Source organism: Taudactylus pleione, unplaced genomic scaffold (assembly GCF_031769625.1).
Source record: "Taudactylus pleione unplaced genomic scaffold, aTauple2 ptg000113l, whole genome shotgun sequence".
NCBI classification, from domain to species: domain Eukaryota; kingdom Metazoa; phylum Chordata; class Amphibia; order Anura; family Myobatrachidae; genus Taudactylus; species Taudactylus pleione.
In genome coordinates, this window is record NW_028284515.1 from 9,421,102 (window position 1) to 9,445,817 (window position 24,716).

General features: G+C 40.3%; 1 protein-coding gene across 3 annotated transcripts in view; it reads right to left on the reverse strand.

Annotated features, from left to right (window-relative positions):
* Positions 1-22,631, reverse strand: part of KCNH5 (potassium voltage-gated channel subfamily H member 5) — a 543,084-nt gene extending 520,453 nt beyond the window's left edge. For all 3 annotated transcript variants that reach the window (XM_088471312.1, XM_088471311.1, XM_088471310.1), the window contains exon 1: positions 22,559-22,631. In XM_088471312.1, the coding sequence (XP_088327438.1) occupies positions 22,559-22,631 (73 nt within the window). The remainder of the gene's footprint in view (positions 1-22,558) is intronic.
* Between the last annotated feature and the right edge of the window lie 2,085 nt (positions 22,632-24,716).

The following is a 24,716-nucleotide window of genomic DNA, read 5'->3' on the forward strand; positions in this document are numbered from 1 at the left end:
GGAAGACAGCATGGACATCAGGACTAACTGTCCATGCTGTTCATCCAGATGTGCAGCCACAGCTGCATGAAGAAAAAGCTTCAGGGGCTCTTCTAGCCCCCACTCCAACAGGTGCACCCGACTCCGGCCGGGCACCAAACTAAACTGAGGTGCCTTGGCTCGGGGGCGGGGTATAGGAGGGGGACCCTAGTGCATCCTGGGAGGCTGAAAGCTTAACTCTATGGTGCCCGATGACTGACGTCACACCTATACCCCAAGGTATCCTGTGGATACCCTATGGACCCTGAAGTAGAAATAATTGTTTTTCTATAGCTCCACCCCCAGTAGCTCCACCCACAGTTCCTGAACCTATTTTCCAGAAATATAGCCCTGTGGTGGATCACAGCAAACTCCCACCCTACATCGTTATAGTTACTGCCATGTACTGTGCCCAGTGGTGAACAGATCTCTCAGCTATATATAAGGATTGACCTTATTAGAAATATCAACCACTCAACATGTTAAAAAAAAAGATGCAAAGGTATTAAACGGTATGTAAGCAACACAGGTTTTTCCTTTAAGCCATTAGAGAAGTAATTATAAACTGTTAAGAATATTCACCCTGACCAACAAAAAAAAGTATAATTCAAATTGAGACAGTTTCTTAGGGAAATAAAATGTTAATGCGTTTTTCCTCAATGGTAACATAGGTTAACATTTTAAGCCATGTAATCCAATTATTTAATTTCTACATGGAATTGCTGCTGCATAGTAATTGAATATGAAGGAAATGCACTTTAATATTATGGATGTCGATTTTCAAACAACTATTGAGTCCATCTTTAAAATGAAGGAAATAGGGAAAGTTTCTTGGGCGACTACTCACAAATTATTACAATAATATTGAAGACCATGTTCAAATCCCAAACGCTAAAGGTATAGGCTCCAACAATATGGTTGACTTTACATATTTCTGTACACTAACAGAAGGCAATATATGTATTTCTCCCATTAATCCCACCACCAATCCCCGCTTGCATTTGATAGTTGATTCCATCGTCATAGTTACCTCCAGTGGCGGCTCCAGTGGTGGGGCAGTCTAAAGTTCAAATAGGGGAGCCACACCAACTGCCATTGAGTCCCAGCCAGTGATGTTTGGCCGCATTTGAAAGGGCAGTTGGTATGGCTCCCCTATTTGAATTTTGGACTGTGCTGCAGCCCCACCTCTGGGGTCCCCACTGGTTACCTCCATTTCTTCCTAGAGGTTCTCGTGCACCATGGCATTTTAAAGGACGAATTAGACCTATCCGCATATAGATTTACCTGTCCACATATGACATCATGTATGAGCATAAAAATACTACTAGTGCAAGCATTCATATTCATAGAGGACTGGAATAAAAGCAAATTACCTCTATCTCAGTGTTTGCAGTCATCGGCCAACTGAACTAATTCTGCTTTGTGGGAACAGATATTCAACTTAATCATATATGTGACCAAAGTCGACATAGTGGCCTGGTCTGCCGACATATGGACAAATTTAGAATCACAGATGGGATAAATAAAATCATAAATATGTTCTGTGCTGTCTCTTTTCCCAAGAAAAACAATGTATTTCCAATATGACCAATTTAGCACAACAGATAACCTGGTAAATTACACCTCCAAGTATAACTCCAACCCAAGAAGTTTCATGAACCCGCCCCACAGGAAGCTGTGAAACAAAACATCTAAGATCTAAAAAGTAAAATAAGGGAATGAATGGTAAAATACAATTGCAAGAAACTGATCTCGGAGTTAGTTGAGTATCTCTTGATGGCTATCGAGACATCGGGTCAAATGTAATAGGGTGAGAGTTTAGAAAATGTGAGACTTTAGCAGTAACCTCTCACACTTTTTAAACTCAGCCAATGTAATAGAGTCCAAGAACAGGAAAACTCCCATGTTTTTAGACTAAAAAAACTCTCACGATTTAAACTCTCATCCAATGGATTTCCCATTTTGAATATAAAACACGACCAATGTGAGAGATTACTGCTAAACTCTCACATTTTCTAATCTCTCATCCGATTACATTCGGCCCATCATTTTGTTAGTAACACAAAGAGCCACGGTTATGGATTTTGTTGTCCAGAGCTCTGTGAACAATGGTAATATTGTTAATTGTTTAGATATTTTAGATGGGTGCGCTCTCCTTATCCAATAATAGGACAATTGCTCCCTGTCCCAAATTAATCTCCTCATGTTGTTCGTGTATTTATTTTAGATAATTGTTGAGAGATGTGATGCGTCTTAGAGGCAAACTGCGAATATCAACAGTTATGAAGTTTATTCACCAACACGTCAATGGGATCAATCCAACTCCAGGCGATGTACTCGCGGGTGCGAGTCATCGCGACAACAGACGCACTTGACGGCAGCCCAAATTCGCATAAAGGTGCTCGCAGCCCCATAGGGCTCCAAGCAAAATTATGTGAATCCGGGTCCGGAGCCGGCCTTGAGGGGTGCGAGATGCGGTACCATTGCCAGCGATACAACGCCATTGCAACGGCAACTCGCACCCTTCGCAGCTAATTGGATTGAGCCCTAAGTTCTATGTTGTATAAGTAACAATAAAAAAGTGAGGATTTTTTTTTTAATATGACATCACCCTGCATTTTTGGCTGCCTTAAAGAACGATCTTAAAAGAAAAAAATATATATAATTGTGAGCACAGTTCATCATTAATCTTAGCCCAGCAGCTAAGAAGGAGTCATCTCATTTTTGCAATGACTCAAATGCTTCAATGCTTTTTGCATTGTTGCTGAAAGCGCAGCAAATAAAGAGAGCACACACATTAAGGACACTCTAATCACATAAAATGATGACAAGCAATGATGCTAAATCTATTTTCTGGTAATGCATGAAATCTATAAATCGATTAAGTGGTGTAGTCAAAAGAAAAATGCATTCAACACAGAAAGCTACAATGCTTGCAGACGGTTCCCCAGATATAAACCATTGTTCAGGGCACATTTATATCATAATATAATGACAATATTGGAAGAACAATAATAATGATGGACTGAGTCATGTGGGATGCCTGGAGTCTTTTTGATATGGGTCGTAATAAACAGCTACAGTGTGTTTGTAATTGGGTACAACAAAAAGAAAAGAAAAAAGTTTTCAGAGGGATGTGGAATATGGTTAACACAAAGCATATTATTTACCAATGTTACTCAGTCATATAAATAGTTCATAGAAACCTATAAAATATTCACATTCCAGAAATGAAGACGAGTCACGTTTAAAGTAAAATTATCTTTTATTTTTCTGCCCAGGCTGTGGAGAGACTTGCCTCCACCACATGCGGTAGAACACCACTCCCCAATCCACCATGAATCAGGACGAACGTACTGATTTTTCAGGACCGCAGGACAGTCTTCAAAAGCAGAACAGAAGGTTGCCCTGACATTTTCATGATTAATTTAAGACAGTGTTTCTCAAACTCATTTCTCAGGGAGAACTAACAGGGCATGTTTTCCTGGTCTCCTCACAGAATCACAAGTAAAATAATTAGCTCCATCTTTTTAAAAAGTGCCAGCCCATAATGAATGCACATGTGCACCAACTAGGAAAAATGGAAACCATGCACTGTTAGTGCTCCCTGAGGAGTGAGTGGGAAACACTGATTTGAGATATAGGGGCATAGTGATCATTCTTTTTTTTTTTACAAAAATAATGTATCATTTAAATGTATGAAAGAGCTTTTGGAGGAGAATTTGCATGTCCTAAAATTTGCCTATTATTAGTATGCATATCAGATTTTTCCATACCTGTAATGGGAAATGCGATCAGTTCAGATTTACTAAAGGAAAATTGTAAAACACTACAGGAGGGAGCCTCATGAAATTACCGCCATCTTCAGATGGCGCTATTGAGGCTTACCTCTGTTCAGCAGGGCAGAGAGGGAGATCCCTTTCCTATTCTCCTGCTCTGGTGTACACAGCACAGCCAAACCAATGTCGCTGACAATGAGTGATGAGTGAGCTGCATAGAGATCTGTCCAACAACTCACACAAGAGATCAGGACACCCAGGGAGTTCCTTCTGCAACCCGATCAGCTGATCTGTGCGGTCAGCTGCGGTGCAGCGATAGTCCCTGGTCATTTTTTCATTCCCGGGATTTGCACACTACAGCTTAGTACACATAGAGTCTTGTGTATTATTTTCTATGCAAAATATCATACTGTAAATAAATTGTTTACATCTGCAAATCTGTGGGGCCTGTTTATGAAAGTCCATCAACAAGGCTGTTTTTTTATCTCTGAAAATCACCTATTGCCATAAGTTATGACTAAAATATCACAGAGGCAGCTATCGTACACGGATAAACTGGAGATAATGGACCGGAGTAGTATAGGTGAATTTATTACTTTACCAGGCCAGTCTGAGATGGGCTGTGCATATACTGTACACTGTAACCGACTTCCCAAACTTGTCCAAAAATAGTATGCATATTTTATATACACAAACACACACATATACACACAATGACACATGCTAAATGGTTAATGTGTCACAAGTGATACAAAACAAATGTTGCTATAGGTGGGGCTTATCACTAATGTGTCTATGGGTTATACACATGGAAGAAGTGTATGAACAAATGAAGTGACATCAGCCTCATACAGCAGCCACATACTAGACTCAGCCTCATACAGCAGCCACATACTAGACAGCCTCATACAGCAGCCACATACTAGACTCAGCCTCATACAGCAGCCACATACTAGACTCAGCCTCATACAGCAGTCACATACTAGACTCAGCCTCATACAGCAGCCACATACTAGACTTAGTGTTATAAACAAGATATGGGCAGAGAATTCTCATTTTAGGACATGTTGGGCTGTAGCTACCTGCTAACCTGACCTCTTTTTGCCTTGTAAATAAACTTGTTCTTACACATACTAGCATATTTGCCTATTGTCCTGCAACGGCTGGGAGGCTCCTGAAAATCGGGTGACGCTACTGGCCGCCTGGAAAAGTGGGAAAGTCTACCTACTTACTGGGTGAAGTAGGTGGTCCGGGCAGCAGATGCCATGTTTCTCGTTGAATCGTGTCATCGCAGCCACGCCCCACTGTACATTGCCGGTAATCTATACATTGTACAGCGGGGGGGGGGGGCATGGCTACACTACCTGATATGTTATGCCACACCTCGTACCACCCCCTATGTAGCACCACACCCCACACATCGTACTACTCCCTATGTAGCACTGCACCCCCTTCCCTCAAACTGCCCCCCACTGCATGGCTGCCCCCTTCCGGGCTGCCTGAAAGTTGGCAACCATGCATACTAGTTAGTGCATACTTCCCTATTATTTGTTTCTTTGTTTTGGGAGATCCATGGAAGTGGAGGTGCAGATGGCATTGGTGGGGATGCAGTTCCATATCATGGCATCCTCTCTCCCCAACATAATGCCACAATGTGTGAGATTGCCTAGTGTAAAGTGGGGCCATGTTGACACATTTCACCGGAAAAGTAGTTGTCAATTCTCCAGGTGCATTATATGGTGGTAAGTGTGGTTAGAGAAGCAATCCTACCAATAGAATTATATATATATATATATATATATATATATATGTGTGTGTGTGTGTGTGTGTGTGTGAGACAGGAAATTAATACAATTCCCAATATTAGCTTACTCCCATGGCATATTTTAGATATTAATAAAGTATTCAAATGGGTGTTTCTAATGTGATATTATACAGGACTTGAAAGTGATATTTTTGCAGTAAACGCATTGCTGCCTGAGCATGTAAACCTGCAAATTGTCACATGAACCATTTGTACAGGGTTACTTCCAAAAGCGGGAATATAAGCACCTATATAAGTGCGAGGAAGATAAATCAGTGAAAACCTAGAAAACTTATAGGTAAATGTTTTGTGTTTCATGTTGGAGTCAAGTTTAAGGATAAAACTTATTACAGGGTGAAGAAACTATTACTGATTTTCTCGCTGCGTCTTATACATCAGTTACTGCCGTCGATATGATTCACTGTGTTTTGCTGCTTTTTCAATTGTGATAGCTTCCCTGTGCCCCTGCAAGCATTGTCTCTGTATTTGTACTGCTGCAGTTGTTTTGTTATAACCATCTCTCGATAGCAATAATTGATGGCAATAAAGTACTTTTAGTACATAGGGGCATATTCAATTAGCCGCGATAAGCCGTTTTCAGCAAAAAAGTTTCACTGATGACATCATTTCGCCAGGCAAAAACTTGTCCCTGTATTCAATTCCAAAGACTTTTCGCCTACGCGGAAAGTCAATGCATTGGTATATGCGAAAAAGATTTGCCTATGAAACTAGTGCAGAATTGCTGTTTTGCAAGACAGGTCCTCAAGGGTTACCTGCGTAAAAAAAAAATCCTATAAAAATTTGAAGAACACCCCAAAAAATTACATTGCAAAAGGGGGTGGAAAAAAAAACAAAGTTGGGGTACAAACTTAAAAACTAGCTAAATAAGCTTTTGGGGGTCTGCAAGTATGGGGGAGGTATTTTTTGATTGCAGGTGCTTAGTGAAGGTGCGTTTTTCACATTTTTTAAAACTTCACTTTTGCATTTTTTAACCATGCTTGCACCCATTTTCATGTACCCCAAATTTTCTGGGACTAGTTATTTTCTCTTAACATAACTGCTAAATGCTATTCTTCACCACTTGTGCAAAGACACTAATAATTGAGAGCATTTAGTACCCCAAATAGCTGCAGTAGGACTATTCGGGGGCAACTACATTGATCCCCAATGTTAGTGCATCTTTTGGGGGGTGCCAGGCTGATTTCCCCAAATCTGACAGCACTTTTCACCTATTTGAGTTTTGCCGGGTTCCATTTTCGTGACCTTTGGAATTGAATAGCGCGAATAGTGGGGCCGCACACAAAAAGTTTTCGCCTCCAAAACACACGAAGTCGGCGAAAAGTACGGCAGGCAAAACTTTTCCGACTTTTTGCATCTAATTGAATATGCCCCTTAACTGGCTAATATTTTATCCCAAATAAAAAAATCTCAGAAATTCTGAGTTTTTTTTATTATTGAATTAGGTTAAGAACATTTATTTATAACTCATCCAACACATTTTTATTGCAATATATACATACATATACACACACTTTTTATTTTTTTCGAAACACATAACATTAATATTGATTTTCATCAGTCATCGATATATATCATTGGTATATCAGACCATTGATGATCGGGGCACAGCTCCTCTGAGCACCCACCATGTACAGAATGCACAGGGGAGCTGAGGGCAGATTTATTTACATTTCCTTGACTGCTGCTCCTCTCTACAGCCACCAGGTGGGAGGTCCTACTGGGCTGTCCAATCAGCAGTGATCGACAGCACAGTAGACACTAGGGGAGAATGCAGGGATGAAGAAAGTCCGGGAGGTCCCTCTGCGTTGGCGACTGCTGGAAGACTGTCTTCCGGTAGCTGACCAGTGTGCATTTCTGACTGGTCACATTGTTTCTGACCATAACAGGTAAAGAACAGCCTGGAGTGGTCGCAACCAATGCGACCCCGCCAGGCAAGTGGTTAAAAATGGTAATTAGTGGGATTGAAAACCAAACCTGGACTTTCTGCTTTGCTGTGAATGCAGGTAAGTATTAACCCTTACTCACTTAGCAAAATGTTCTTTATAACAAAATACAATAAATACTTGGAGATTACAAAAAATGGTTTTGACAGGCAATATCCTTCTGTGGATGCAATAGAGTCAAATATATATGCTTTTTATTCTGCTATACATGTATTGTGCTACAATTTTACACTTCCTAATCAAATATAGGACTGCAAAATAGGAGACTGTTAGACTGATAGCAAGTACTTTTATCTTAAGAAGCTGAATCCCAGGGGGATGCGATATGCGCTTTGAGTCCTGTTGGAGAAAAGTGCTATATAAATAAAATGATTATTATTATTAATGCCAAGCCATGAAATCACATTACATCTACCTTTAAAAACATTGTTGCTGCCAAATCTGCAAGAACTTGTGCATTAAATGTAACAGTACACCCACATTGTATTGTCTGTCTTCTTTTGTTTCTAAATACCGCACTTTGTGTGCATGCTCAGCAATATACAGCAGCCAGTGAATCTTCCCTTTCTCTATAATAATAATCTGGGACACTATAGTCCCAGAAGAATTAAAATGTTAATTAAGAAAATAACCTACCTTGATTAAACAGTATGGAAGAAAAATAAATAAATAGGAAAACGGATAAACACATGCAGACAAAAACATATAGGATATATAGAAGAGAACGCTGTAGTTGTGCCAAAGGGGTACAAAGCATCTTTTTGACTTTTTTTCGACAATTATAACCCTATCCCACTTCAAATCATTTATTAACATATATTTATATAGCGCTAGCATATTCTGTGGTGTTTTACAAGTGGGAACAAAGCATTAATGAAACAAGACCGGGTAAGCATCAGCAGCAGCTCCTGCCCTCTTACCTGAGGAGGCTGCCGCTGCTTATGGTCCTGGCTCCTGCCCTCTTACCTGAGGGGGCTGCCGCTGCTTATGGTCCTGGCTCCTGCTCTCTTACCTGAGGGGGCTGCCGCTGCTTATGGTCCTGGCTCCTGCCCTCTTACCTGAGGGGGCTGCCGCTGCTTATGGTCCTGGCTCCTGCTCTCTTACCTGAGGGGGCTGCCGCTGCTTATGGTCCTGGCTCCTGCTCTCTTACCTGAGGGGGCTGCCGCTGCTTATGGTCCTGGCTCCTGCTCTCTTACCTGAGGGGGCTGCCGCTGCTTATGGTCCTGGCTCCTGCCCTCTTACCTGAGGGGGCTGCCGCTGCTTATGGTCCTGGCTCCTGCTCTCTTACCTGAGGGGGCTGCCGCTGCTTATGGTCCTGGCTCCTGCCCTCTTACCTGAGGGGGCTGCCGCTGCTTATGGTCCTGGCTCCTGCCCTCTTACCTGAGGGGGCTGCCGCTGCTTATGGTCCTGGCTCCTGCACAATGAATGTCAGGCACCGGGACTTGCACATGCACATGAGCGGCGGTAGTGCCGCCTATGCGCACAACACTAGACCAGCTTTTCAGGGCTGCATTGGTAGCAGCCCCGAGAAGCCCTGTGGTGTTGCCCAAAAAGCACCCGGCTTGGGAGTTCCAGGGGGAGGAAACACCTCCCTATGGGGCTGCCTGTCCTGTGTGTGACTCCCGATATTAATAGCAGCAACAGTGGGTGGCAGAGGCCTCCATATGCAGTCGCACAGATATTATTTTCGCATTGGCATAAACCAGTAACCGTAAGTAAAAGCAGTCGCAGATGTTTCAGACACAGGATCTACCCCTCATAGCTTACTACAGACACATGTAGAGTTACTACTATACTACTATAAGCAACTGTCCTGTATAATGGGAGCTCCTCAGAAATTGTAAACTACCCACAGGAATATGAGCTAAACCAATTTCCAGCTTAGTATTCACCCTAATTATTTAGAACTAAATCTCCTTTGACATAGCTACAGTATACTGCCCATAGATCCAATTTATCATTGTTGACTAACTAATTGAAATTAGATCAAATACTTTACATGTTCATTATAATGGGTTCTTATGATATTAAAAGGTGTTTCCCACTTATGAGCTATACTAAGTTCCCACTACTAAGAGGTCCCAGCACATATATAACGTCATCATTGCAAGGCTTTGTCTGCAGCAGTAGAGATCCGACCTGGAGGTATATGTAGAGCCGAGGTGTCGGGGGTGTGGTATGACTTGTCTAGATTCAGAAGGTCGACATACAGTATGTCTACAGCTTCTGAATGTCGACAGTCAGAATGTCGACAGTCATTTGCTCAACAACCGATATGTCGGCCTTTAGATCGACGTGGTTAAAGTGTCGTCATGTTCAGAATGTCAAAATTTTACATGTCCATATGTTTTATTGCCTATTTTAGCCTAACCCTAACAATCAGCAAAAAACATGTCGACATTGTAAATGAAGACATTTTAAACCTGTCGACAGTATAACCCTGTCAACCTAAATTAATGTAAACATATTGGTTGTCGACCAAGTGACTGTTGATATTCGGACTGTCGACCAGTTACCATGGGTCGGATATCTCCTGCGACAGAGAGAGTAAAGCAACAGCGAGACTGATCAGCAGAGGACGTGGTAAATTTTACAGTATGTTCTGGCAACCAAACTACCACTATTTACATTAAAGCGAGGACGGCTTAGTACAGCTCATATTTAAAATGGAAGCCCTTGAGTTCTTATTTGAGTTTAAAACATCTGTAAAACTGTATTCAAAATATGAGTTTTTTTTATAACAGCTAATCCATCATTGCAAAGGTCTGTTGTACCAATGTCCCATCCATACAAAATAAATGATTTATTCTTCCAGTAACTAAAAATTAATCGAAGAAAATTCTTGGAAACATTGTAAAGACAAGATGAAGAGGCGGATTTACACTCCAAACGTGGCGCTGTTAGTTCTGTCCATTCAACCTGTTCATCAGCCAGGGCTGTAACAACAAGGGCTCTATGAGAGGCAGTGGCCCAGGGCACAAATCTGAAGGGGGTTACAGAAAATTAATATTTAAGGTTCATTTGCTTACAATGAAAACTTTTTTTTCGTTCTTACCCATTTACTCTTATCAGCTTTTTAACAATGGTGTATTTTGTCCATGTCAGGTCTACTGTGCTACAATTAAGTATTTAGTCTATGTATTAATACGAGCATGCCTCAAACGTATTCAAAAGTTAATTCTTCAAATTTCCAACAAATGTAAAATTGCATGTTAATGCAAATAACAACTGTTGTATTACTATACAGATGTGTCATTATACATCTTTGCTGCAGTCGTGCTAAAAATTCCCTCTCGGCGCGCCATGTCCTGTGAGACTCTGCTAGCGCTGTCTTTTCTGCATAATTTTTCACTGAAAATGCTTCTAAGTCGCAATGCACAGTCTGCTGGTGCGTCCTCGTCACATCATATTGCCAGTTAGACGCATTTTTGGCAAAAAAAGACGCCCGACGCTAGTAGAGTAGCACGGGACCTGGCGTCTCACTCATGCTGGGCAAGTCATGCTGTGTGGCGTAGTGAGGCTAGATGTATGACGACACAACTGTAGATTAGAGCTATTATTCTTGAAGCCTATAAGATAATGTAGCATATAACATACTTAGTGTTCATTCTAGCACCCTGCACCTATCACAATCTGTGCAGTTCCTCTTTCTTGTTTGGGATGTCGCTCTCTGCTCTGGTGCTTCTAGCACACTCAGCTAATGTGACAAATTGCTGAAATATAGGTCAGAGTGTGCTAGAAGCACCAGAGCAGAGCACACACCAGATGGGAAGAAGGAACTGCACAGGTTGTGACAGGTGCAGGATGCTAGAATGAACACTAGTGTTTTTGTATTGTACCAATCCTGCCTGAACAGATTTCAGGGGGAGATTTATCAAAGGTAGGAGAGAGATAAAAAAAAGTGGAAAGAGATAAAGTACCAACCAATCAGCTTCTGTTCATTTACAGGTTGTGTTTGAAAAAATAGCAGTTATAAACTGATTGGTTGGTACTCCAAGGGTCCAAGGGGGCCCCACACCACTCACCTTCCAGGAAAGCGCAGTAGGCTGCGCTGTCTACACTGCGCATGTGCCTGTGCTGGGGAGGGGGGGTGACCCAAGAATGAACACAGATCCCTCCTATCATAAAACACCCCTGTCCGGGTGTATGAATCAGGCCTGACATCCTGTCCATGCAAAGTCAATATGTTCTGCCTGTATTTGTGTTATTTGCTCTACTTTTGTGTATGGTGCAAACTGCAAATACCTACCTGTAAGCTCAACCATATAACCACAAAACCAGTCTGGATGTATGAGTGAAGTTTAATAGGTGCGCATGACACCATCATCTTTATGCATTGCTGGGACAGCCACCTGATATCATATCTTATTCTCAGTCTGTGAATTGCCACTTGCCTCTGTTGCCCTCCACAAACAATAGCACAGCCCCTGTCCCAGCCCCCCTACTCACTAAGTTAATCACAGGTGTGGACGGGACAGTGCCTTGCATGCCTCTATACTCTATGCTGCTTTCAACATTCAAATTATATCTGATTAGTTGTTCTCTCTCTACCAAAAGAGAAGTCCTATATAAAATTGCATGCAGAAAGGTCAGGGGTGTAATTTGCAGACACAGTCTTCCATTTAAAGCAACCTTGACTCTAACCTGCTTACATTGAACCCCAATGAAACCTAACCGAATACTACTTAAACTAAATAAATATTTTCCCTTAAACTACAACCTTTGTATTTTCTGTCTATAATATAGATCGGTATAATAACAAACTAGGGTAATCCAACAGTACTGCTAGTGCTATTCAACACTGAAGACGTTAGCTCAGATACAATTTACTGCAAAAATATCTAATTGAAATCTGTATTCTAGAATCATAGGAACAAGTTCCAGAGCCAGCATAGAAAACATTATGTAACAACGCCAGAGCAAGGACTTCCAAAGGATGGGGGCAGCCAAGTGAAAATCATTTTCTACTTTCCGCATCTGAATGATGGTTCTTTTGTAGAGTGGAGTGAAGTACTGTACGTGATATCTATATGTGATCAGTGACCACCACTACTACAGTATAAACATTACTGTCCAGCAGAACACGATAACGAGGCCTCTACAGCAATTTCCAAACAACATAAAAATAGTCATTAAGTAGATCAGGGAATAAAAAAAGATGTCAATAAAAATAATTATGCTGTGTGCAAAGCTATGACCGAAGGAAATTTTCTATTAGGAAGACAGCCCGAAATAATTATTATTTGGTTGATTTTGGCCTAATGGCAGTTTGAGTTCTGTTATTGTATACTGAAGACATAGAAGATGGTTTGGTACAAAGTTTGTTAGGACAGAGAATCTATACTTTGAAACAGTTTTTTTTTAGATAATTTTATTTTTAGCATTATGTAAACAATAGAGTAATTAGTTACTCAAGGACCTCCAATCAAATATTGATTTTGGGATCTCTTCGCACACAAAGCCTTAAAGCAACAATATTACTGTAGTTCCCCAGCTATTTAAATATTTTAATATTTAATGTATCCAGATTTTAAAAAATAATAATAATATAAGGAGACATTAAAGTTTCAGCGGTCCCTTGCTTTCTCTGTGACATCCCTTTATATGCAGAAGCGGATTGGTCCATGATTGTGTCCACTGACTACATATAGTAACTCCTGTCTCTGGGCACTTACAGTAGGGGCGAAGCCTCATGGTATGTAGCCATTAGCTGCAGCACACAGTCCCCATATATGTACAGTAGCAGAGAAACTGACACTTTGGAATTAAAGGCACATTGGTACAGATGTATGAAGCTCTGGAAAGTGATAAAGTGCAGAGTGATAACAGTCCAGCGACTCAGCTCCCTACTGTCATGTTAAAGGCTGTGTTTGAAAAATGTTAGTTAGGAGCTGATTGGCTTGTCGTTTATCACTCTCCACTTTATCAATTCACAGACCTTCATACATCTGCCCCATTGTATGATCTCTGCAACTGTGATAGTTACACAACTTATTAGGTAAATACAATTCACCTTACTCATAATAGAATAGATATTTTATAATAGTTTTTAAGCAATAATGAGATAAAATAATTTTAATAATCACTGGGAAGTCTAGTCTGGTTCACCACAGGTCCTATTTGGCCGCAAGTTTATAGTGATCATCAGACAATACGATTGGTCAGGCATGACTGCGGAATAATTGGTAGTGACTTGGCTTGGTCATACCACATGCCAGAGATACACTGGTGGAGGCCATACTATTGGAAGTTTCTAAAAAAAGTTTCTAAAAACACCTTGAGCCCCTGCCCTATCATCAAGCTAATCCCACACACAGCCACTGCAAACGCCATTTGTGAAAGTGTGAAAACATTCAGGGCCATGGAGCTTTACTGTCTGGACAAAGGAGCCTAGCTATGCACACCTATAGGGGCACAACCATATCGCAGCATGGGTAACTATGCCTGGGAAGTCAGACTGGCCATTTTATATTGGCAGAACGGCAACCCTTTAGGACGACCGCTGTAATTCACTCCAACTTCTCAGTGTTTTTCCTGAAATACTGGTGGGTTTAGCCTCATTTATAATCATAGGGGTGATGAGACAGGGGGGCTGTCTTTATTATACAGGTAGGTGTCACTTTTGGGCGTTTCAGTGGTTTTATTACATTTGTCAAAATGCACTTTCCTATATGAAAAGCTCCAGGAACGTGCAAAATGTGTCTCACTGACAGCACAAGATGATTCCTGTTACTGGCAGTTCCCAGCTAAAAGACGGTTTGCATGGAGGAAGTTCTCCTATAGATCTGTGTTGAACAGGACATCCCCAATACGTCATCTCCACTTCTTAGAATGTAAATAGATTCATCCCACAAAACAAGTGCTCATTTCTAAGCGTGGATAAATCTCTAGGGCAGCAAAGGCCACAAACCACCCGGCTTCTGGCATCAGTGGGTGCTACATTTTGCAGATACAGCCAATTCCTCTGTACCCAGCCGTGGCAGGGACAAATTTTGCACTTCTGTAAATTACATTTGTAACTTTACATACTCACAAGGTATAAAGTTGCAAGTGACATATACAAAAGAGAAAAATTCTGTTAATTATAGTCGTACTGGTACAATTATCTGGCAGTTTAGGTACATTAGGCAAAGTTCTGTAAATCAGTTAGCAATATAAATATATTTTTTTCTAAAATATTTATATCAATGTTACATTGGAAAACAGATGTAGATGACTAACATGCTATACAATACAGAAACATCTGTAATAATATGTGTAAAATAAGGTCATGTCAGGATAAATATACATTTTAAAGATACCACAGGGTACTGTAATAGCCTGGGGTCCAAGCCCTAAACAGTACCACATGGCCACTTCCTATTGCTTAAAAGGAAAATTTTATTTTATTTATCTCTCGTCTCAACACCATTGGCCAAATAAATATGTATTTCAGATTACAGTGCATTATACTATGTGTACTTATTACTGCTGGTGATATATAATGTCGACATGCACAAATGCCGACATGGTAATAATGTTGACTGTGGGCATGTTGGCATAGAATTTTTCTAGTGTTAGAGCCCTAACCTTAACCCTACCCTAACCACAGCCAAACCCTAACCACAGCCCAACTGTAAATCTAAACATTACTGTCAGCATTATGATTGTCGACAATCATAATGTTGACATAATGACCATGTCAATATACACAATGTCAACATAATTACCAGGTGTTGACATACACAATGTCAATATAATGACCATTTTGGCATATCAACCATGTCAATATGCTGGTGCCAACATTCAGACCATGTTGACATTCTGGTGTCGATGTTCTGAATGTCGGCAGAATGAATACATACTCTTATTACCTGCCTTACAGAGCAACATACATCTCTCTCTCCCCCAACACCAACCTCAATTGTTATTCCACCACATATATGAAGGGTTCCCCAAACCTCTTAGATTGTAAGCTATTTTTGCACAGGACCACCTTTTACCTATTTTTATGCTATTGTATATACATTTTTGTTTCCATTACGATCACCTCAATATACAGCAATACATAGGGGGAAATTCAATTTGCATAATAATGCATTTTTTGCCCCCTTCGTTTTAAGGCATCTATGTGCAGACCCATTTTTTGCACAATTCAATCTCAAAAGTCGTGCGGCTCCATTGGCGTAAGAAATCTTCCTGGTTTTACCCGCGATAAGTTTAGGTGAGAATGGAGAAATCTGCCTGTGCCCCCCAAAGAAGACAAAGTGATATAGGATAAAAATATACAAGTGTATTAATAATAGCCCTATTAAAAGTGTTTAGGGTTCTTAAATTGTGTCAAATGGCTGTTTTTTCATGCATTTTTCTAAAACAGTCAAATAATGTTAGGAGGCAAGTGTTTTTTGACAAAATAAATGTTCTTCTTAAATTGGGGATGCATTAAAATGCCTAGAAGTATATATTTGTTTCATCTAAAGACACTTAAAAAGAAAAACATAAAAATACACCTCACCTGCAATCTTAAAAATCCCGGTTTCATTCATATAGCACCCCCATATACCGGTCCCACATCAATTAACTAATTTTCCAGTATTTTGCACTTTTCCACTCAAAAAAATTATGTCACTATTGGTCAAATTAAGCTAATTAATTTTTTTTTGCCTAATCAGTCATTAAGGAGGATGTCCTAGTGATTCTGAACCATCGGCCCGATTCAGACCCGCTCGCTAGATGCGTTTGCACGCAGGCGTAAGCTGCCAAAGTATACAAATCCCGCGATCACACGGCAAAGCATTATCACACCCACTATGTCTTGGCGTGTGATCACGGTGTGTATTTAGACACCCACGAGCCTGTCTTAAGACGCCAACTTTCCCTTAGTAATACACGTCATCTCCAGGAAGTGTATGCAACAATCGGTAACATCAAGTACCATCGGACCCATACGCAGCACTTGTGGCTGACCATACCCTACCGCAAGCACTGCGATTGCTTCAGTGAGTAACTCAGCCATGTGACGTGTACTATGACGCTCTGTCTTAATTATGTACTCCTCTGAAACGGTGTTAAGATTCTTAGACACGCCTGTGTTCGCACCACCACTCCTCAGTTTCCATTGACCAACCCCTGTCACCACCCACAAACGGCTCGTCCTGTCACTCAATCAAGTGAGGTGCCTATGTACAAGGGGCGATCGCTTCACAATCGCATGGACTGGATCGCGCACGTGCACTGCATCTTATACGCATGCACACATTGCAAACATCGGCAGACTACGTGCAAACGTAGCCTAGCGAACTGGTCTGAATCAGGCCCCAAGTCCCAACATTTTTACCTTGAAGTAGAGACTTTTCACCTGCTCAGGTGGCGTGATAACTTTTTGCGACTTTATCGTTTGGAGAATTCGCACCCACGAAAACTGCAGCAAATAGGATAGCGCGTTAAGTACAAATGCGAACAATAAGCCGTTTTCATTAAAAAGTGGCTTATTGACTAATTATATTTCCCCTATAATATGTTGACATATTATTATTATTTTTATTTTTTTTTTTATTATTATTATTCTTTATAATAATTACAATAACTAATTTAGAGGCTGCAGGGCTTTATAATGTAATTTGCTGAACTTTCAATCAGCCCAATACTACAGTGGATCCTGAACTGGGTGCCGTGGGGCACTTTCAGCGGTGCCACAGGTTGGTGGTCTAAAACCAAATTAATTTATTTAAGGTCCATGTGATAAACAAAACCAGAGCTGGTGGCTGCCAATCATACTATATAGGGACAAACAGAGCACAACCCTCGGTCCACCATCATATAACTGAACCTAAGGACATTTAAGCACAATTTACTTAATTTAAACATTTTGCTAATTTCTCAATTAAAAAAGAAAAACTTTTGGCCTAGGGGTGCCATGAAAAAAATGTTGATACTCTTGGGTGCTGTGATTCAAGAAAGTTTGGGAACCACTGTAATACTGCCTTCATATAAATAAACACTGGATACTTATACCCCAGTGGCAAACGCAGGATTTCTAGAGGGGGGTTTCCAAATGCTTGATTTAAGAGTGAGTATGGCCAGTCCATGATTAATTAGCACTTAACCAGCTTTAATATGCGTCATACAAAGTGTATTGTGTGTGATAATTCCAGCAAATACAGGACCAGCAATCACAGTAAGCCATTAGATGCAGCAGTAGGACCATCCTGCCTGAGCTGAATGTTTATATTTCAGATGTGAGCACCATTCCAGAGCATGGGAACAAGTCTGGGGGGGAAATTTACTAAAGTGCAGGTTTTTAGTAGTGGAGATGTTGCTCTTAGCATCCAATCAGATTCTAGCTAAAATCTTCTAGAAGGTGCTAGTTAAATGTTAAGTAAAATCTGATTGGTTGCTATGGGCAACATCTCGCTCTTTAATAAATATACCCCTGGGAGCCTGGGGGGGCAGCAGAAAAACCTAGCACTGCCCTGAACATATATGTACAGTACATATTGGTCTCATTATGCACTGGATAGTGTACGATTATACAGTATTAATAATTAACCCTGTTGATGTTCTATAGCAGTGCACCCCTAACAGTGCATGTTTTCCAACTCTCCTATTTGTTGCACAGGTGTATTTATTACTGGCTGGCACATGTTAAAAGATCCACAGGTGGTGCTAATTATTACATTTGTGAAACTGAGAAGAACATGCAGCACTAGTAAAATTCTATTATATTACTGTTTCTATTGTGGTTATAGTTTGGGCTGGGGAGGGGGGTTTCCAGGCAACCGGGGCTATGTCTCGGGTCATTCCTATACACATATAGCAAAATCCTGGGTCGATGCATGCTCATGGCTAAAAAAAAACAGGTTTTTGCTGTATGTGTGAAAGGTGTATTGATGAAATATTTGATTAACTGATACTTTATAAGATTGGGATGGATATCCTTGCACACAGAGTGTGTGCTTGTGTAGCTAAGGTAAGTGGGGATACCCGTCCCCACTGGGCAGAAAATTGGGATGTGTAGTGCTCAGACCTATTGCTACTGTAAGTGGTATTGTTTCAAATGACTGGTTATTGTGTAAAGAATAATGGACACAAAATGTTGCGAGATAATAGTTTTGAGATAATAGTTTACTGGTCTCAATAGACAGCAACAGTAGCAGCACCGATTTTCTGTTTACTGCTGCTGTCTATTGAGACCAGTAAACTATTATCTGGCAACATTTTGTGTCCACTCTTATTTACACATTAACCAATCGTTTGTAACAATACCACTTATGAATAGGTCTGAGCGCTACACATCCCAATTTTCTAGTATACTTTTTAAGAATGTTGTAAGACTTGTTTTTAACATCTATTTACAAATTTTATTTTTAAAATAAATTAAACTCTAATTATTTACTCACTTGTAATCACTGACCTCAACAAACCTCCCCTGAAAGTTACATTGTTTTACATATTTATTTTGTAAGAACCACTATATCCTTTGAAAAAACTATTTACATCAAAAAATATCACAAAGACTCAAAAGAGTAGCACTAGAAAAAAACAACTAAATAAAACAACAGCACAACATAAATCATGGCACTTGTATGTTGTCTACTTCTCAGTTCCCTAAATTCCTCTCATATATCATTGTAGGAGAAATATAAAATGGCAGAATAGCGCGAGGAAGCAGTTTTATAAGTAAACATAAAGATAAATACTGTATATAGATAATGGCATTAATAATTTATTAACATATTAAATGATTGACATTTGCCAATTGCAAGGGAAATATATTCTAGCCACTTATCTTGTTCTAAATTATTGTTTGTAATTGCTTCTGTACTGTAGATTTCCCTGCCCAATGTTTTATCAGAAAACCAGAAATAGTACATGTCTAGATCCTTCTGCTAATATGCATTACTAATAGTTGTAATATTGTATAACATATAATAATGTATATGCCATTTAATTACTTTAAAATATATTTAAAACATTAAAAATATTATTACATCCAAATTTCAAGATAGGGTGCATGATGGCACATGTGTCATAGAATAAACTAAACTACACATAGTTAAATGTCAAAATATTTTTGTACAATGATTATCACTTTTGAATTGTTAGGAACATTTTCCATGCAATCTCCAGTTATATTATGTGCAACAATAAAATGTTATAACGATAATTATTATTTTATGATTATGATGTTTTTTTTATTATTATAAATAGATGTAAAGAGATTATGATGAAATTATGAATCTATACTAAATAATCTGCTTTAGTAATCTTCTAATAATATATTATTATGTACAGTAAGTAAAAACAATTATTTAAATAGATGGGTTAAAGTAAGAATATGTTCACCCATTTTAGTGACTAGATAAGACGACATTGTTAAAGACTTTAAATGCTATGAATTAATTAATGCACCATATGTTATGTTAGTTTGTGACTGGGTATTAAAAAGAAGATATTCTGTTAAAGGCGATGCCAGCCACACAATGGTGGTAGAAAGCATTTTGTGAGTCTTGTTTCAATATGGCACAGTGCAACTCTCATCATTACTACTGATCGGACGACTTTGTACTTAAAAAGGACTATTGTCCTGTTCTTGTAAACTGTGCTCATTGTAACCTTTATACTTCTTTACCCTATCTTTGTAAGGTGAGCTGAACATTTTAGGAGGGTATGAGTTACTGTTGAAGAGGATTCCATTTATAAAAGCACTTATGATGACCTCTTGTGGCAAGTGGTAATAGTAACATAATACAATGTGACTATAAGAATGAGGAAAAACTTAGGTTTTTCATTATACACGAGAGTGGTCATAATTACCCTGCATAATTCTTATACAAATTATTAAAACAAAAAAATAGAGATAAAACAGAATCAATTAGTTAATATGTAATATAAATATGTAAATGCTTTCTTTAAAAAAAAATATTGATGTTTTTCAATCTGTAATGATGACTAATAACAGCGGCAAGTGAGACATTAAACATCTAAAAGGTGGCAGCATATTAGCAAGATTGTGTGACATAACATCCCCATTCCTTCACACCCAGTAATGTATATAGTCTGTGCACAGGCTGCTCCTCTGATCTGTATACAAGATTCCAATGCTTTTAAATATACTTATATAAAAATAAACAACTGCTTGTTGTTACATATGCTCAGTGTATGAAATAAACGAATTACCAACAATCAAAGCTAGCTTAAGCTACTGTAGAACATTATACAGTACATATCAAACACTGGCTAGGAAGAAATATGTATTACAGTGATTATATCAACTTTACACACCTGTACTATACACATTTACATCTCTCACACACGAATATATAAACATATATACACACACACACATCAATATACATATGTGTGTGTATATTTATATATATATATATATATATATATATATATATATATATACACACACACACATACATACACACACACGAAGTACACACACACACATCTGTATTGTGCATAATAGAATAGGAGAACATTGCATTATACATTCATAAAAATATATGCATCCAGCTCTGATATAACATTGAACTAACATACTGTATTTTAGCAATCTACAACGTTTAATCAAAAATGTTATAAAGTATAGAGTGAACAAATATGTAATAGCTGAAACTTTATGCAATTTGAAATATCGATAATTAGATCCATATTTAAGAATGAAAAAAACTTTTTTCAATTACCAAAATAAACATGTACTGTATAGTTGTAGGAATACAAGGAATGAACAAGTAACCAAATGACCATTTGTCTTCAAGGGAAATGACAAAACCAAACACAAAGGATAAGGGGCATTGCCTCTGTCCTGGGCTGCTCCAGAATCTCAGGCCAAACTTTCCCTCTTAGTCGCTGCTAACGCTCTAATACTCGAAAAGCAGCAGAAAGGTCAAATGTAACCGATATAATCAATGTAGCATACAGAGAAGAAACAATCTCCCGTTAAAGGCTAATAAAGGGTAAATTATGAAACCACACACAACGGAACATGAGTACAGTAAGTACACACAGGGAGAGCAGGAGTACAGTAAGTACACACAGGGAGGGCATGAGTACAGTAAGTACACACAGGAAGAGCAGGAGTACAGTAAGTACACACAGGGAGGGCATGAGTACAGTAAGTACACACAGGGAGGGCATGAGTACAGTAAGTACACACAGGGAGAGCAGGAGTACAGTATGACACACAGGGAGGGCAGGAGTACAGTAAGTACACACAGGGAGGGCAAGAGTACAGTAAGTACACACAGGGAGAGCAGGAGTACAGTAAGTACACACAGGGAGGGCAGGAGTACAGTAAGTACACACAGGAAGAGCAGGAGTACAGTAAGTACACACAGGGAGGGCATGAGTACAGTAAGTACACACAGGAACAGCAGGAGTACAGTAAGTACACACAGGGAGGGCATGAGTACAGTAAGTACACACAGGGAGGGCATGAGTACAGTAAGTACACACAGGGAGAGCAGGAGTACAGTAGGACACACAGGGAGGGCAAGAGTACAGTAAGTACACATAAGGACAAGCTTGCACTAAGTACACTCATGGTGCACAGGGGGCAGGAAAACAGTAAGTACACACAGGTGTCAAGTGTACAATACGTACACACATGGTGCACAGGGAGCAGGAATACAGTAAGGGGACATGTGTACAGAACGTACACAGCAGGGGGCAGGAGTACAGAAAGTGTACACAAGGGCAAGCTTACACTAAGTACACATAGGGTGCAGGGGGCAGGAGTACAGAAAGTGTACACAAGGGCAAGCTTACACTAAGTACACATACGGTGCAGGGGGCAGGAGTACAGAAAGTACACACAAGGGCAAGCTTACACTAAGTACACATACGGTGCAGTGGGCAGGACTACAGAAAGTACACATATAGGGGTTCAAGTCTACAGTACGTACACACAGCAGGGGTGAAGGAGTACAGTAAGTACACACATGTAGCACAGGAGGGACAGTAGCATTGTAGATACACACGATGCATGGGAGAAGGGCACTTACCACTTGAACGCCTGACAATGTTCTCCAAAAACGTGTTCTGAGGTGCCACCAGCCCTCGCTTTCCCCCCGGCATTCTGCGCTTGGGAAGCTCCTGGGCTGGGACGCGGGGCTGCTTCTGACGCTGGATGTGTCCGGGTGAGTAGGCTTGGGATGGGTGTAGCAGTTCATGGTAACGCTCCTCTGGCTGCGGGTGCGGAGACTGTGGCAGGGCTGCGCACAGGGCTCGGGACCTGCAGGCTCCGGCGGAGACAGTGCGTAACCTGGCTGCCGGCCAGCACCATGGACAGCGGCTCCTACACAGGCGTCCCCAGTAAGTTACAAGCAGTAAATGTGACCGGTGCTCTCCTCCCTCTGCATCACTCAGACACCTGCTCTGCCCTCCGTGGTGCTGCCGTGCGTGTGGCTCTGTTATGTCCTGTCTGAGGTGGCTCTGCACTCCTGTCCTATGGTATATTACGCACACTCTTTATCTCCTCTTCTGTATCTGGTATTGCATTAGACTTTGCAGAGTATCATTATCCTTCCTATAGGTTTCCCCAGCTGCCTCTTCTCCTCTTTGGCTTCTGGACTCTTTCACTCCCTATTACTTTCTCTCCAGACTTGTGCTGCAGCAGCCTCTCTCCCTAATCGCGTTATTGGCGTGCTGCTCTGCTCTTGCAGTATTCTCCAAATCTAACCAACAAATCCCCTCTCCCATGCAAACCACTCCCCTCACAATACATTGATCTCGCCTAATCCCAACCACCCCTTCTGTCCTATCATGCTGCAAAAGGCTGAACTCCTTCCATTTGTGCTGTGATCACCTGGCAGGTTTTGCCTGGGGTGTTTCCCTGACCCCCTTTGCCATGTGCATTATATTGCAGCTGCAGAATAGTGGTTTACAAGCCAGTCTATTAGCTAAGTAGTTCAAACGGTTGAGGGTGTGAAGTTGGATGCAGATCTTAAAGCAGCACAGCTCAATGACTTAATATAGATGAGAAGCCTTTCACATACAGTAGCTGCTGCAGGGGTGAGTGGATAGGATTAAACTTCAATTTGCCCCATCAGATGCATCAAACCCATGAGCTACTATACAAAATTAGATTTTTTATTTTCCCTGTCATGCTTTTCAACTGGCATTTGCATGAGACAGTGCAATGCTGTGTATTTTATGTGTGATAATGTTGATCTAATTAAACCCGGAGGCAACTGACACTTTCATATCTATTATAGAGAAGATCTAAGGCCAGCCAGAAATATACAGATCAAATACTTTTCCCATGTCCATCTTGTAACATCTGTATTACACCACACATAGCTCAGTATCAGCCTGAATGACCAGACTAGAGAACATTTATGGCTTATGAACATTATTCATGATCAGAATTTACAGTAGATTTGTATTTATTTTTTAAATTGCCTGATTTTAGGCTACATGCATTGATCCAACCTTTTAGGACACGGACAGAAATGTAGAGAGCTGTATCAGCAACTTCAGTACTACCCTGCTAAATCATTATTTGTCTTTTGTTACACACAAACTTAACAGTTAATTAAATTATCATATCTGTTATTCTGTGGATGGCGTCAGTTTTGCTGAAACCCTTAACAGAAATAATATACCACAGGATGCTCGTGGAAATATTGGTAATATGTTGCAATGGAATATAACAGTACATTAATCACTACATTTAAAACTTCAGGAATAGTCTCCAAAATTAGCAATTAGAGAGCATTATAGACAACACTCAAAAGATTAAGGTTTCAAAATGTTACTGTAAATGTGGTCTCCAATCCAATCTGAGAGAATATGTTAAACTTGGCTCTTCAGTGCAATCCTACACAATGGGATTTACTTTGATATAAAACACTAATTTTCCGAGCACTCAATGTAGAGTTAGAAGCAGGTCACTAAAAGAGTAGTGGATGCTTGGACAACACATCCAGCTGATATAACTGGATAACGAGCAAAGTAAGGGCTTGATTCAGAGGTGGATACGATTGCAATTCACACGCACACTGAGCATGCATATGCATATGCAGTGAGAGTAGGCAGCTGTGCAATCCCGCAGCATTCGCCGTGCGCGGCCGCAGACCATGGAGGCCCATTACAGATTGACAGAAAGTGACCATTTGGGGGTGTTGGCAGGGGGTGGTTAAGGAAACGCAGGAGTGTCTG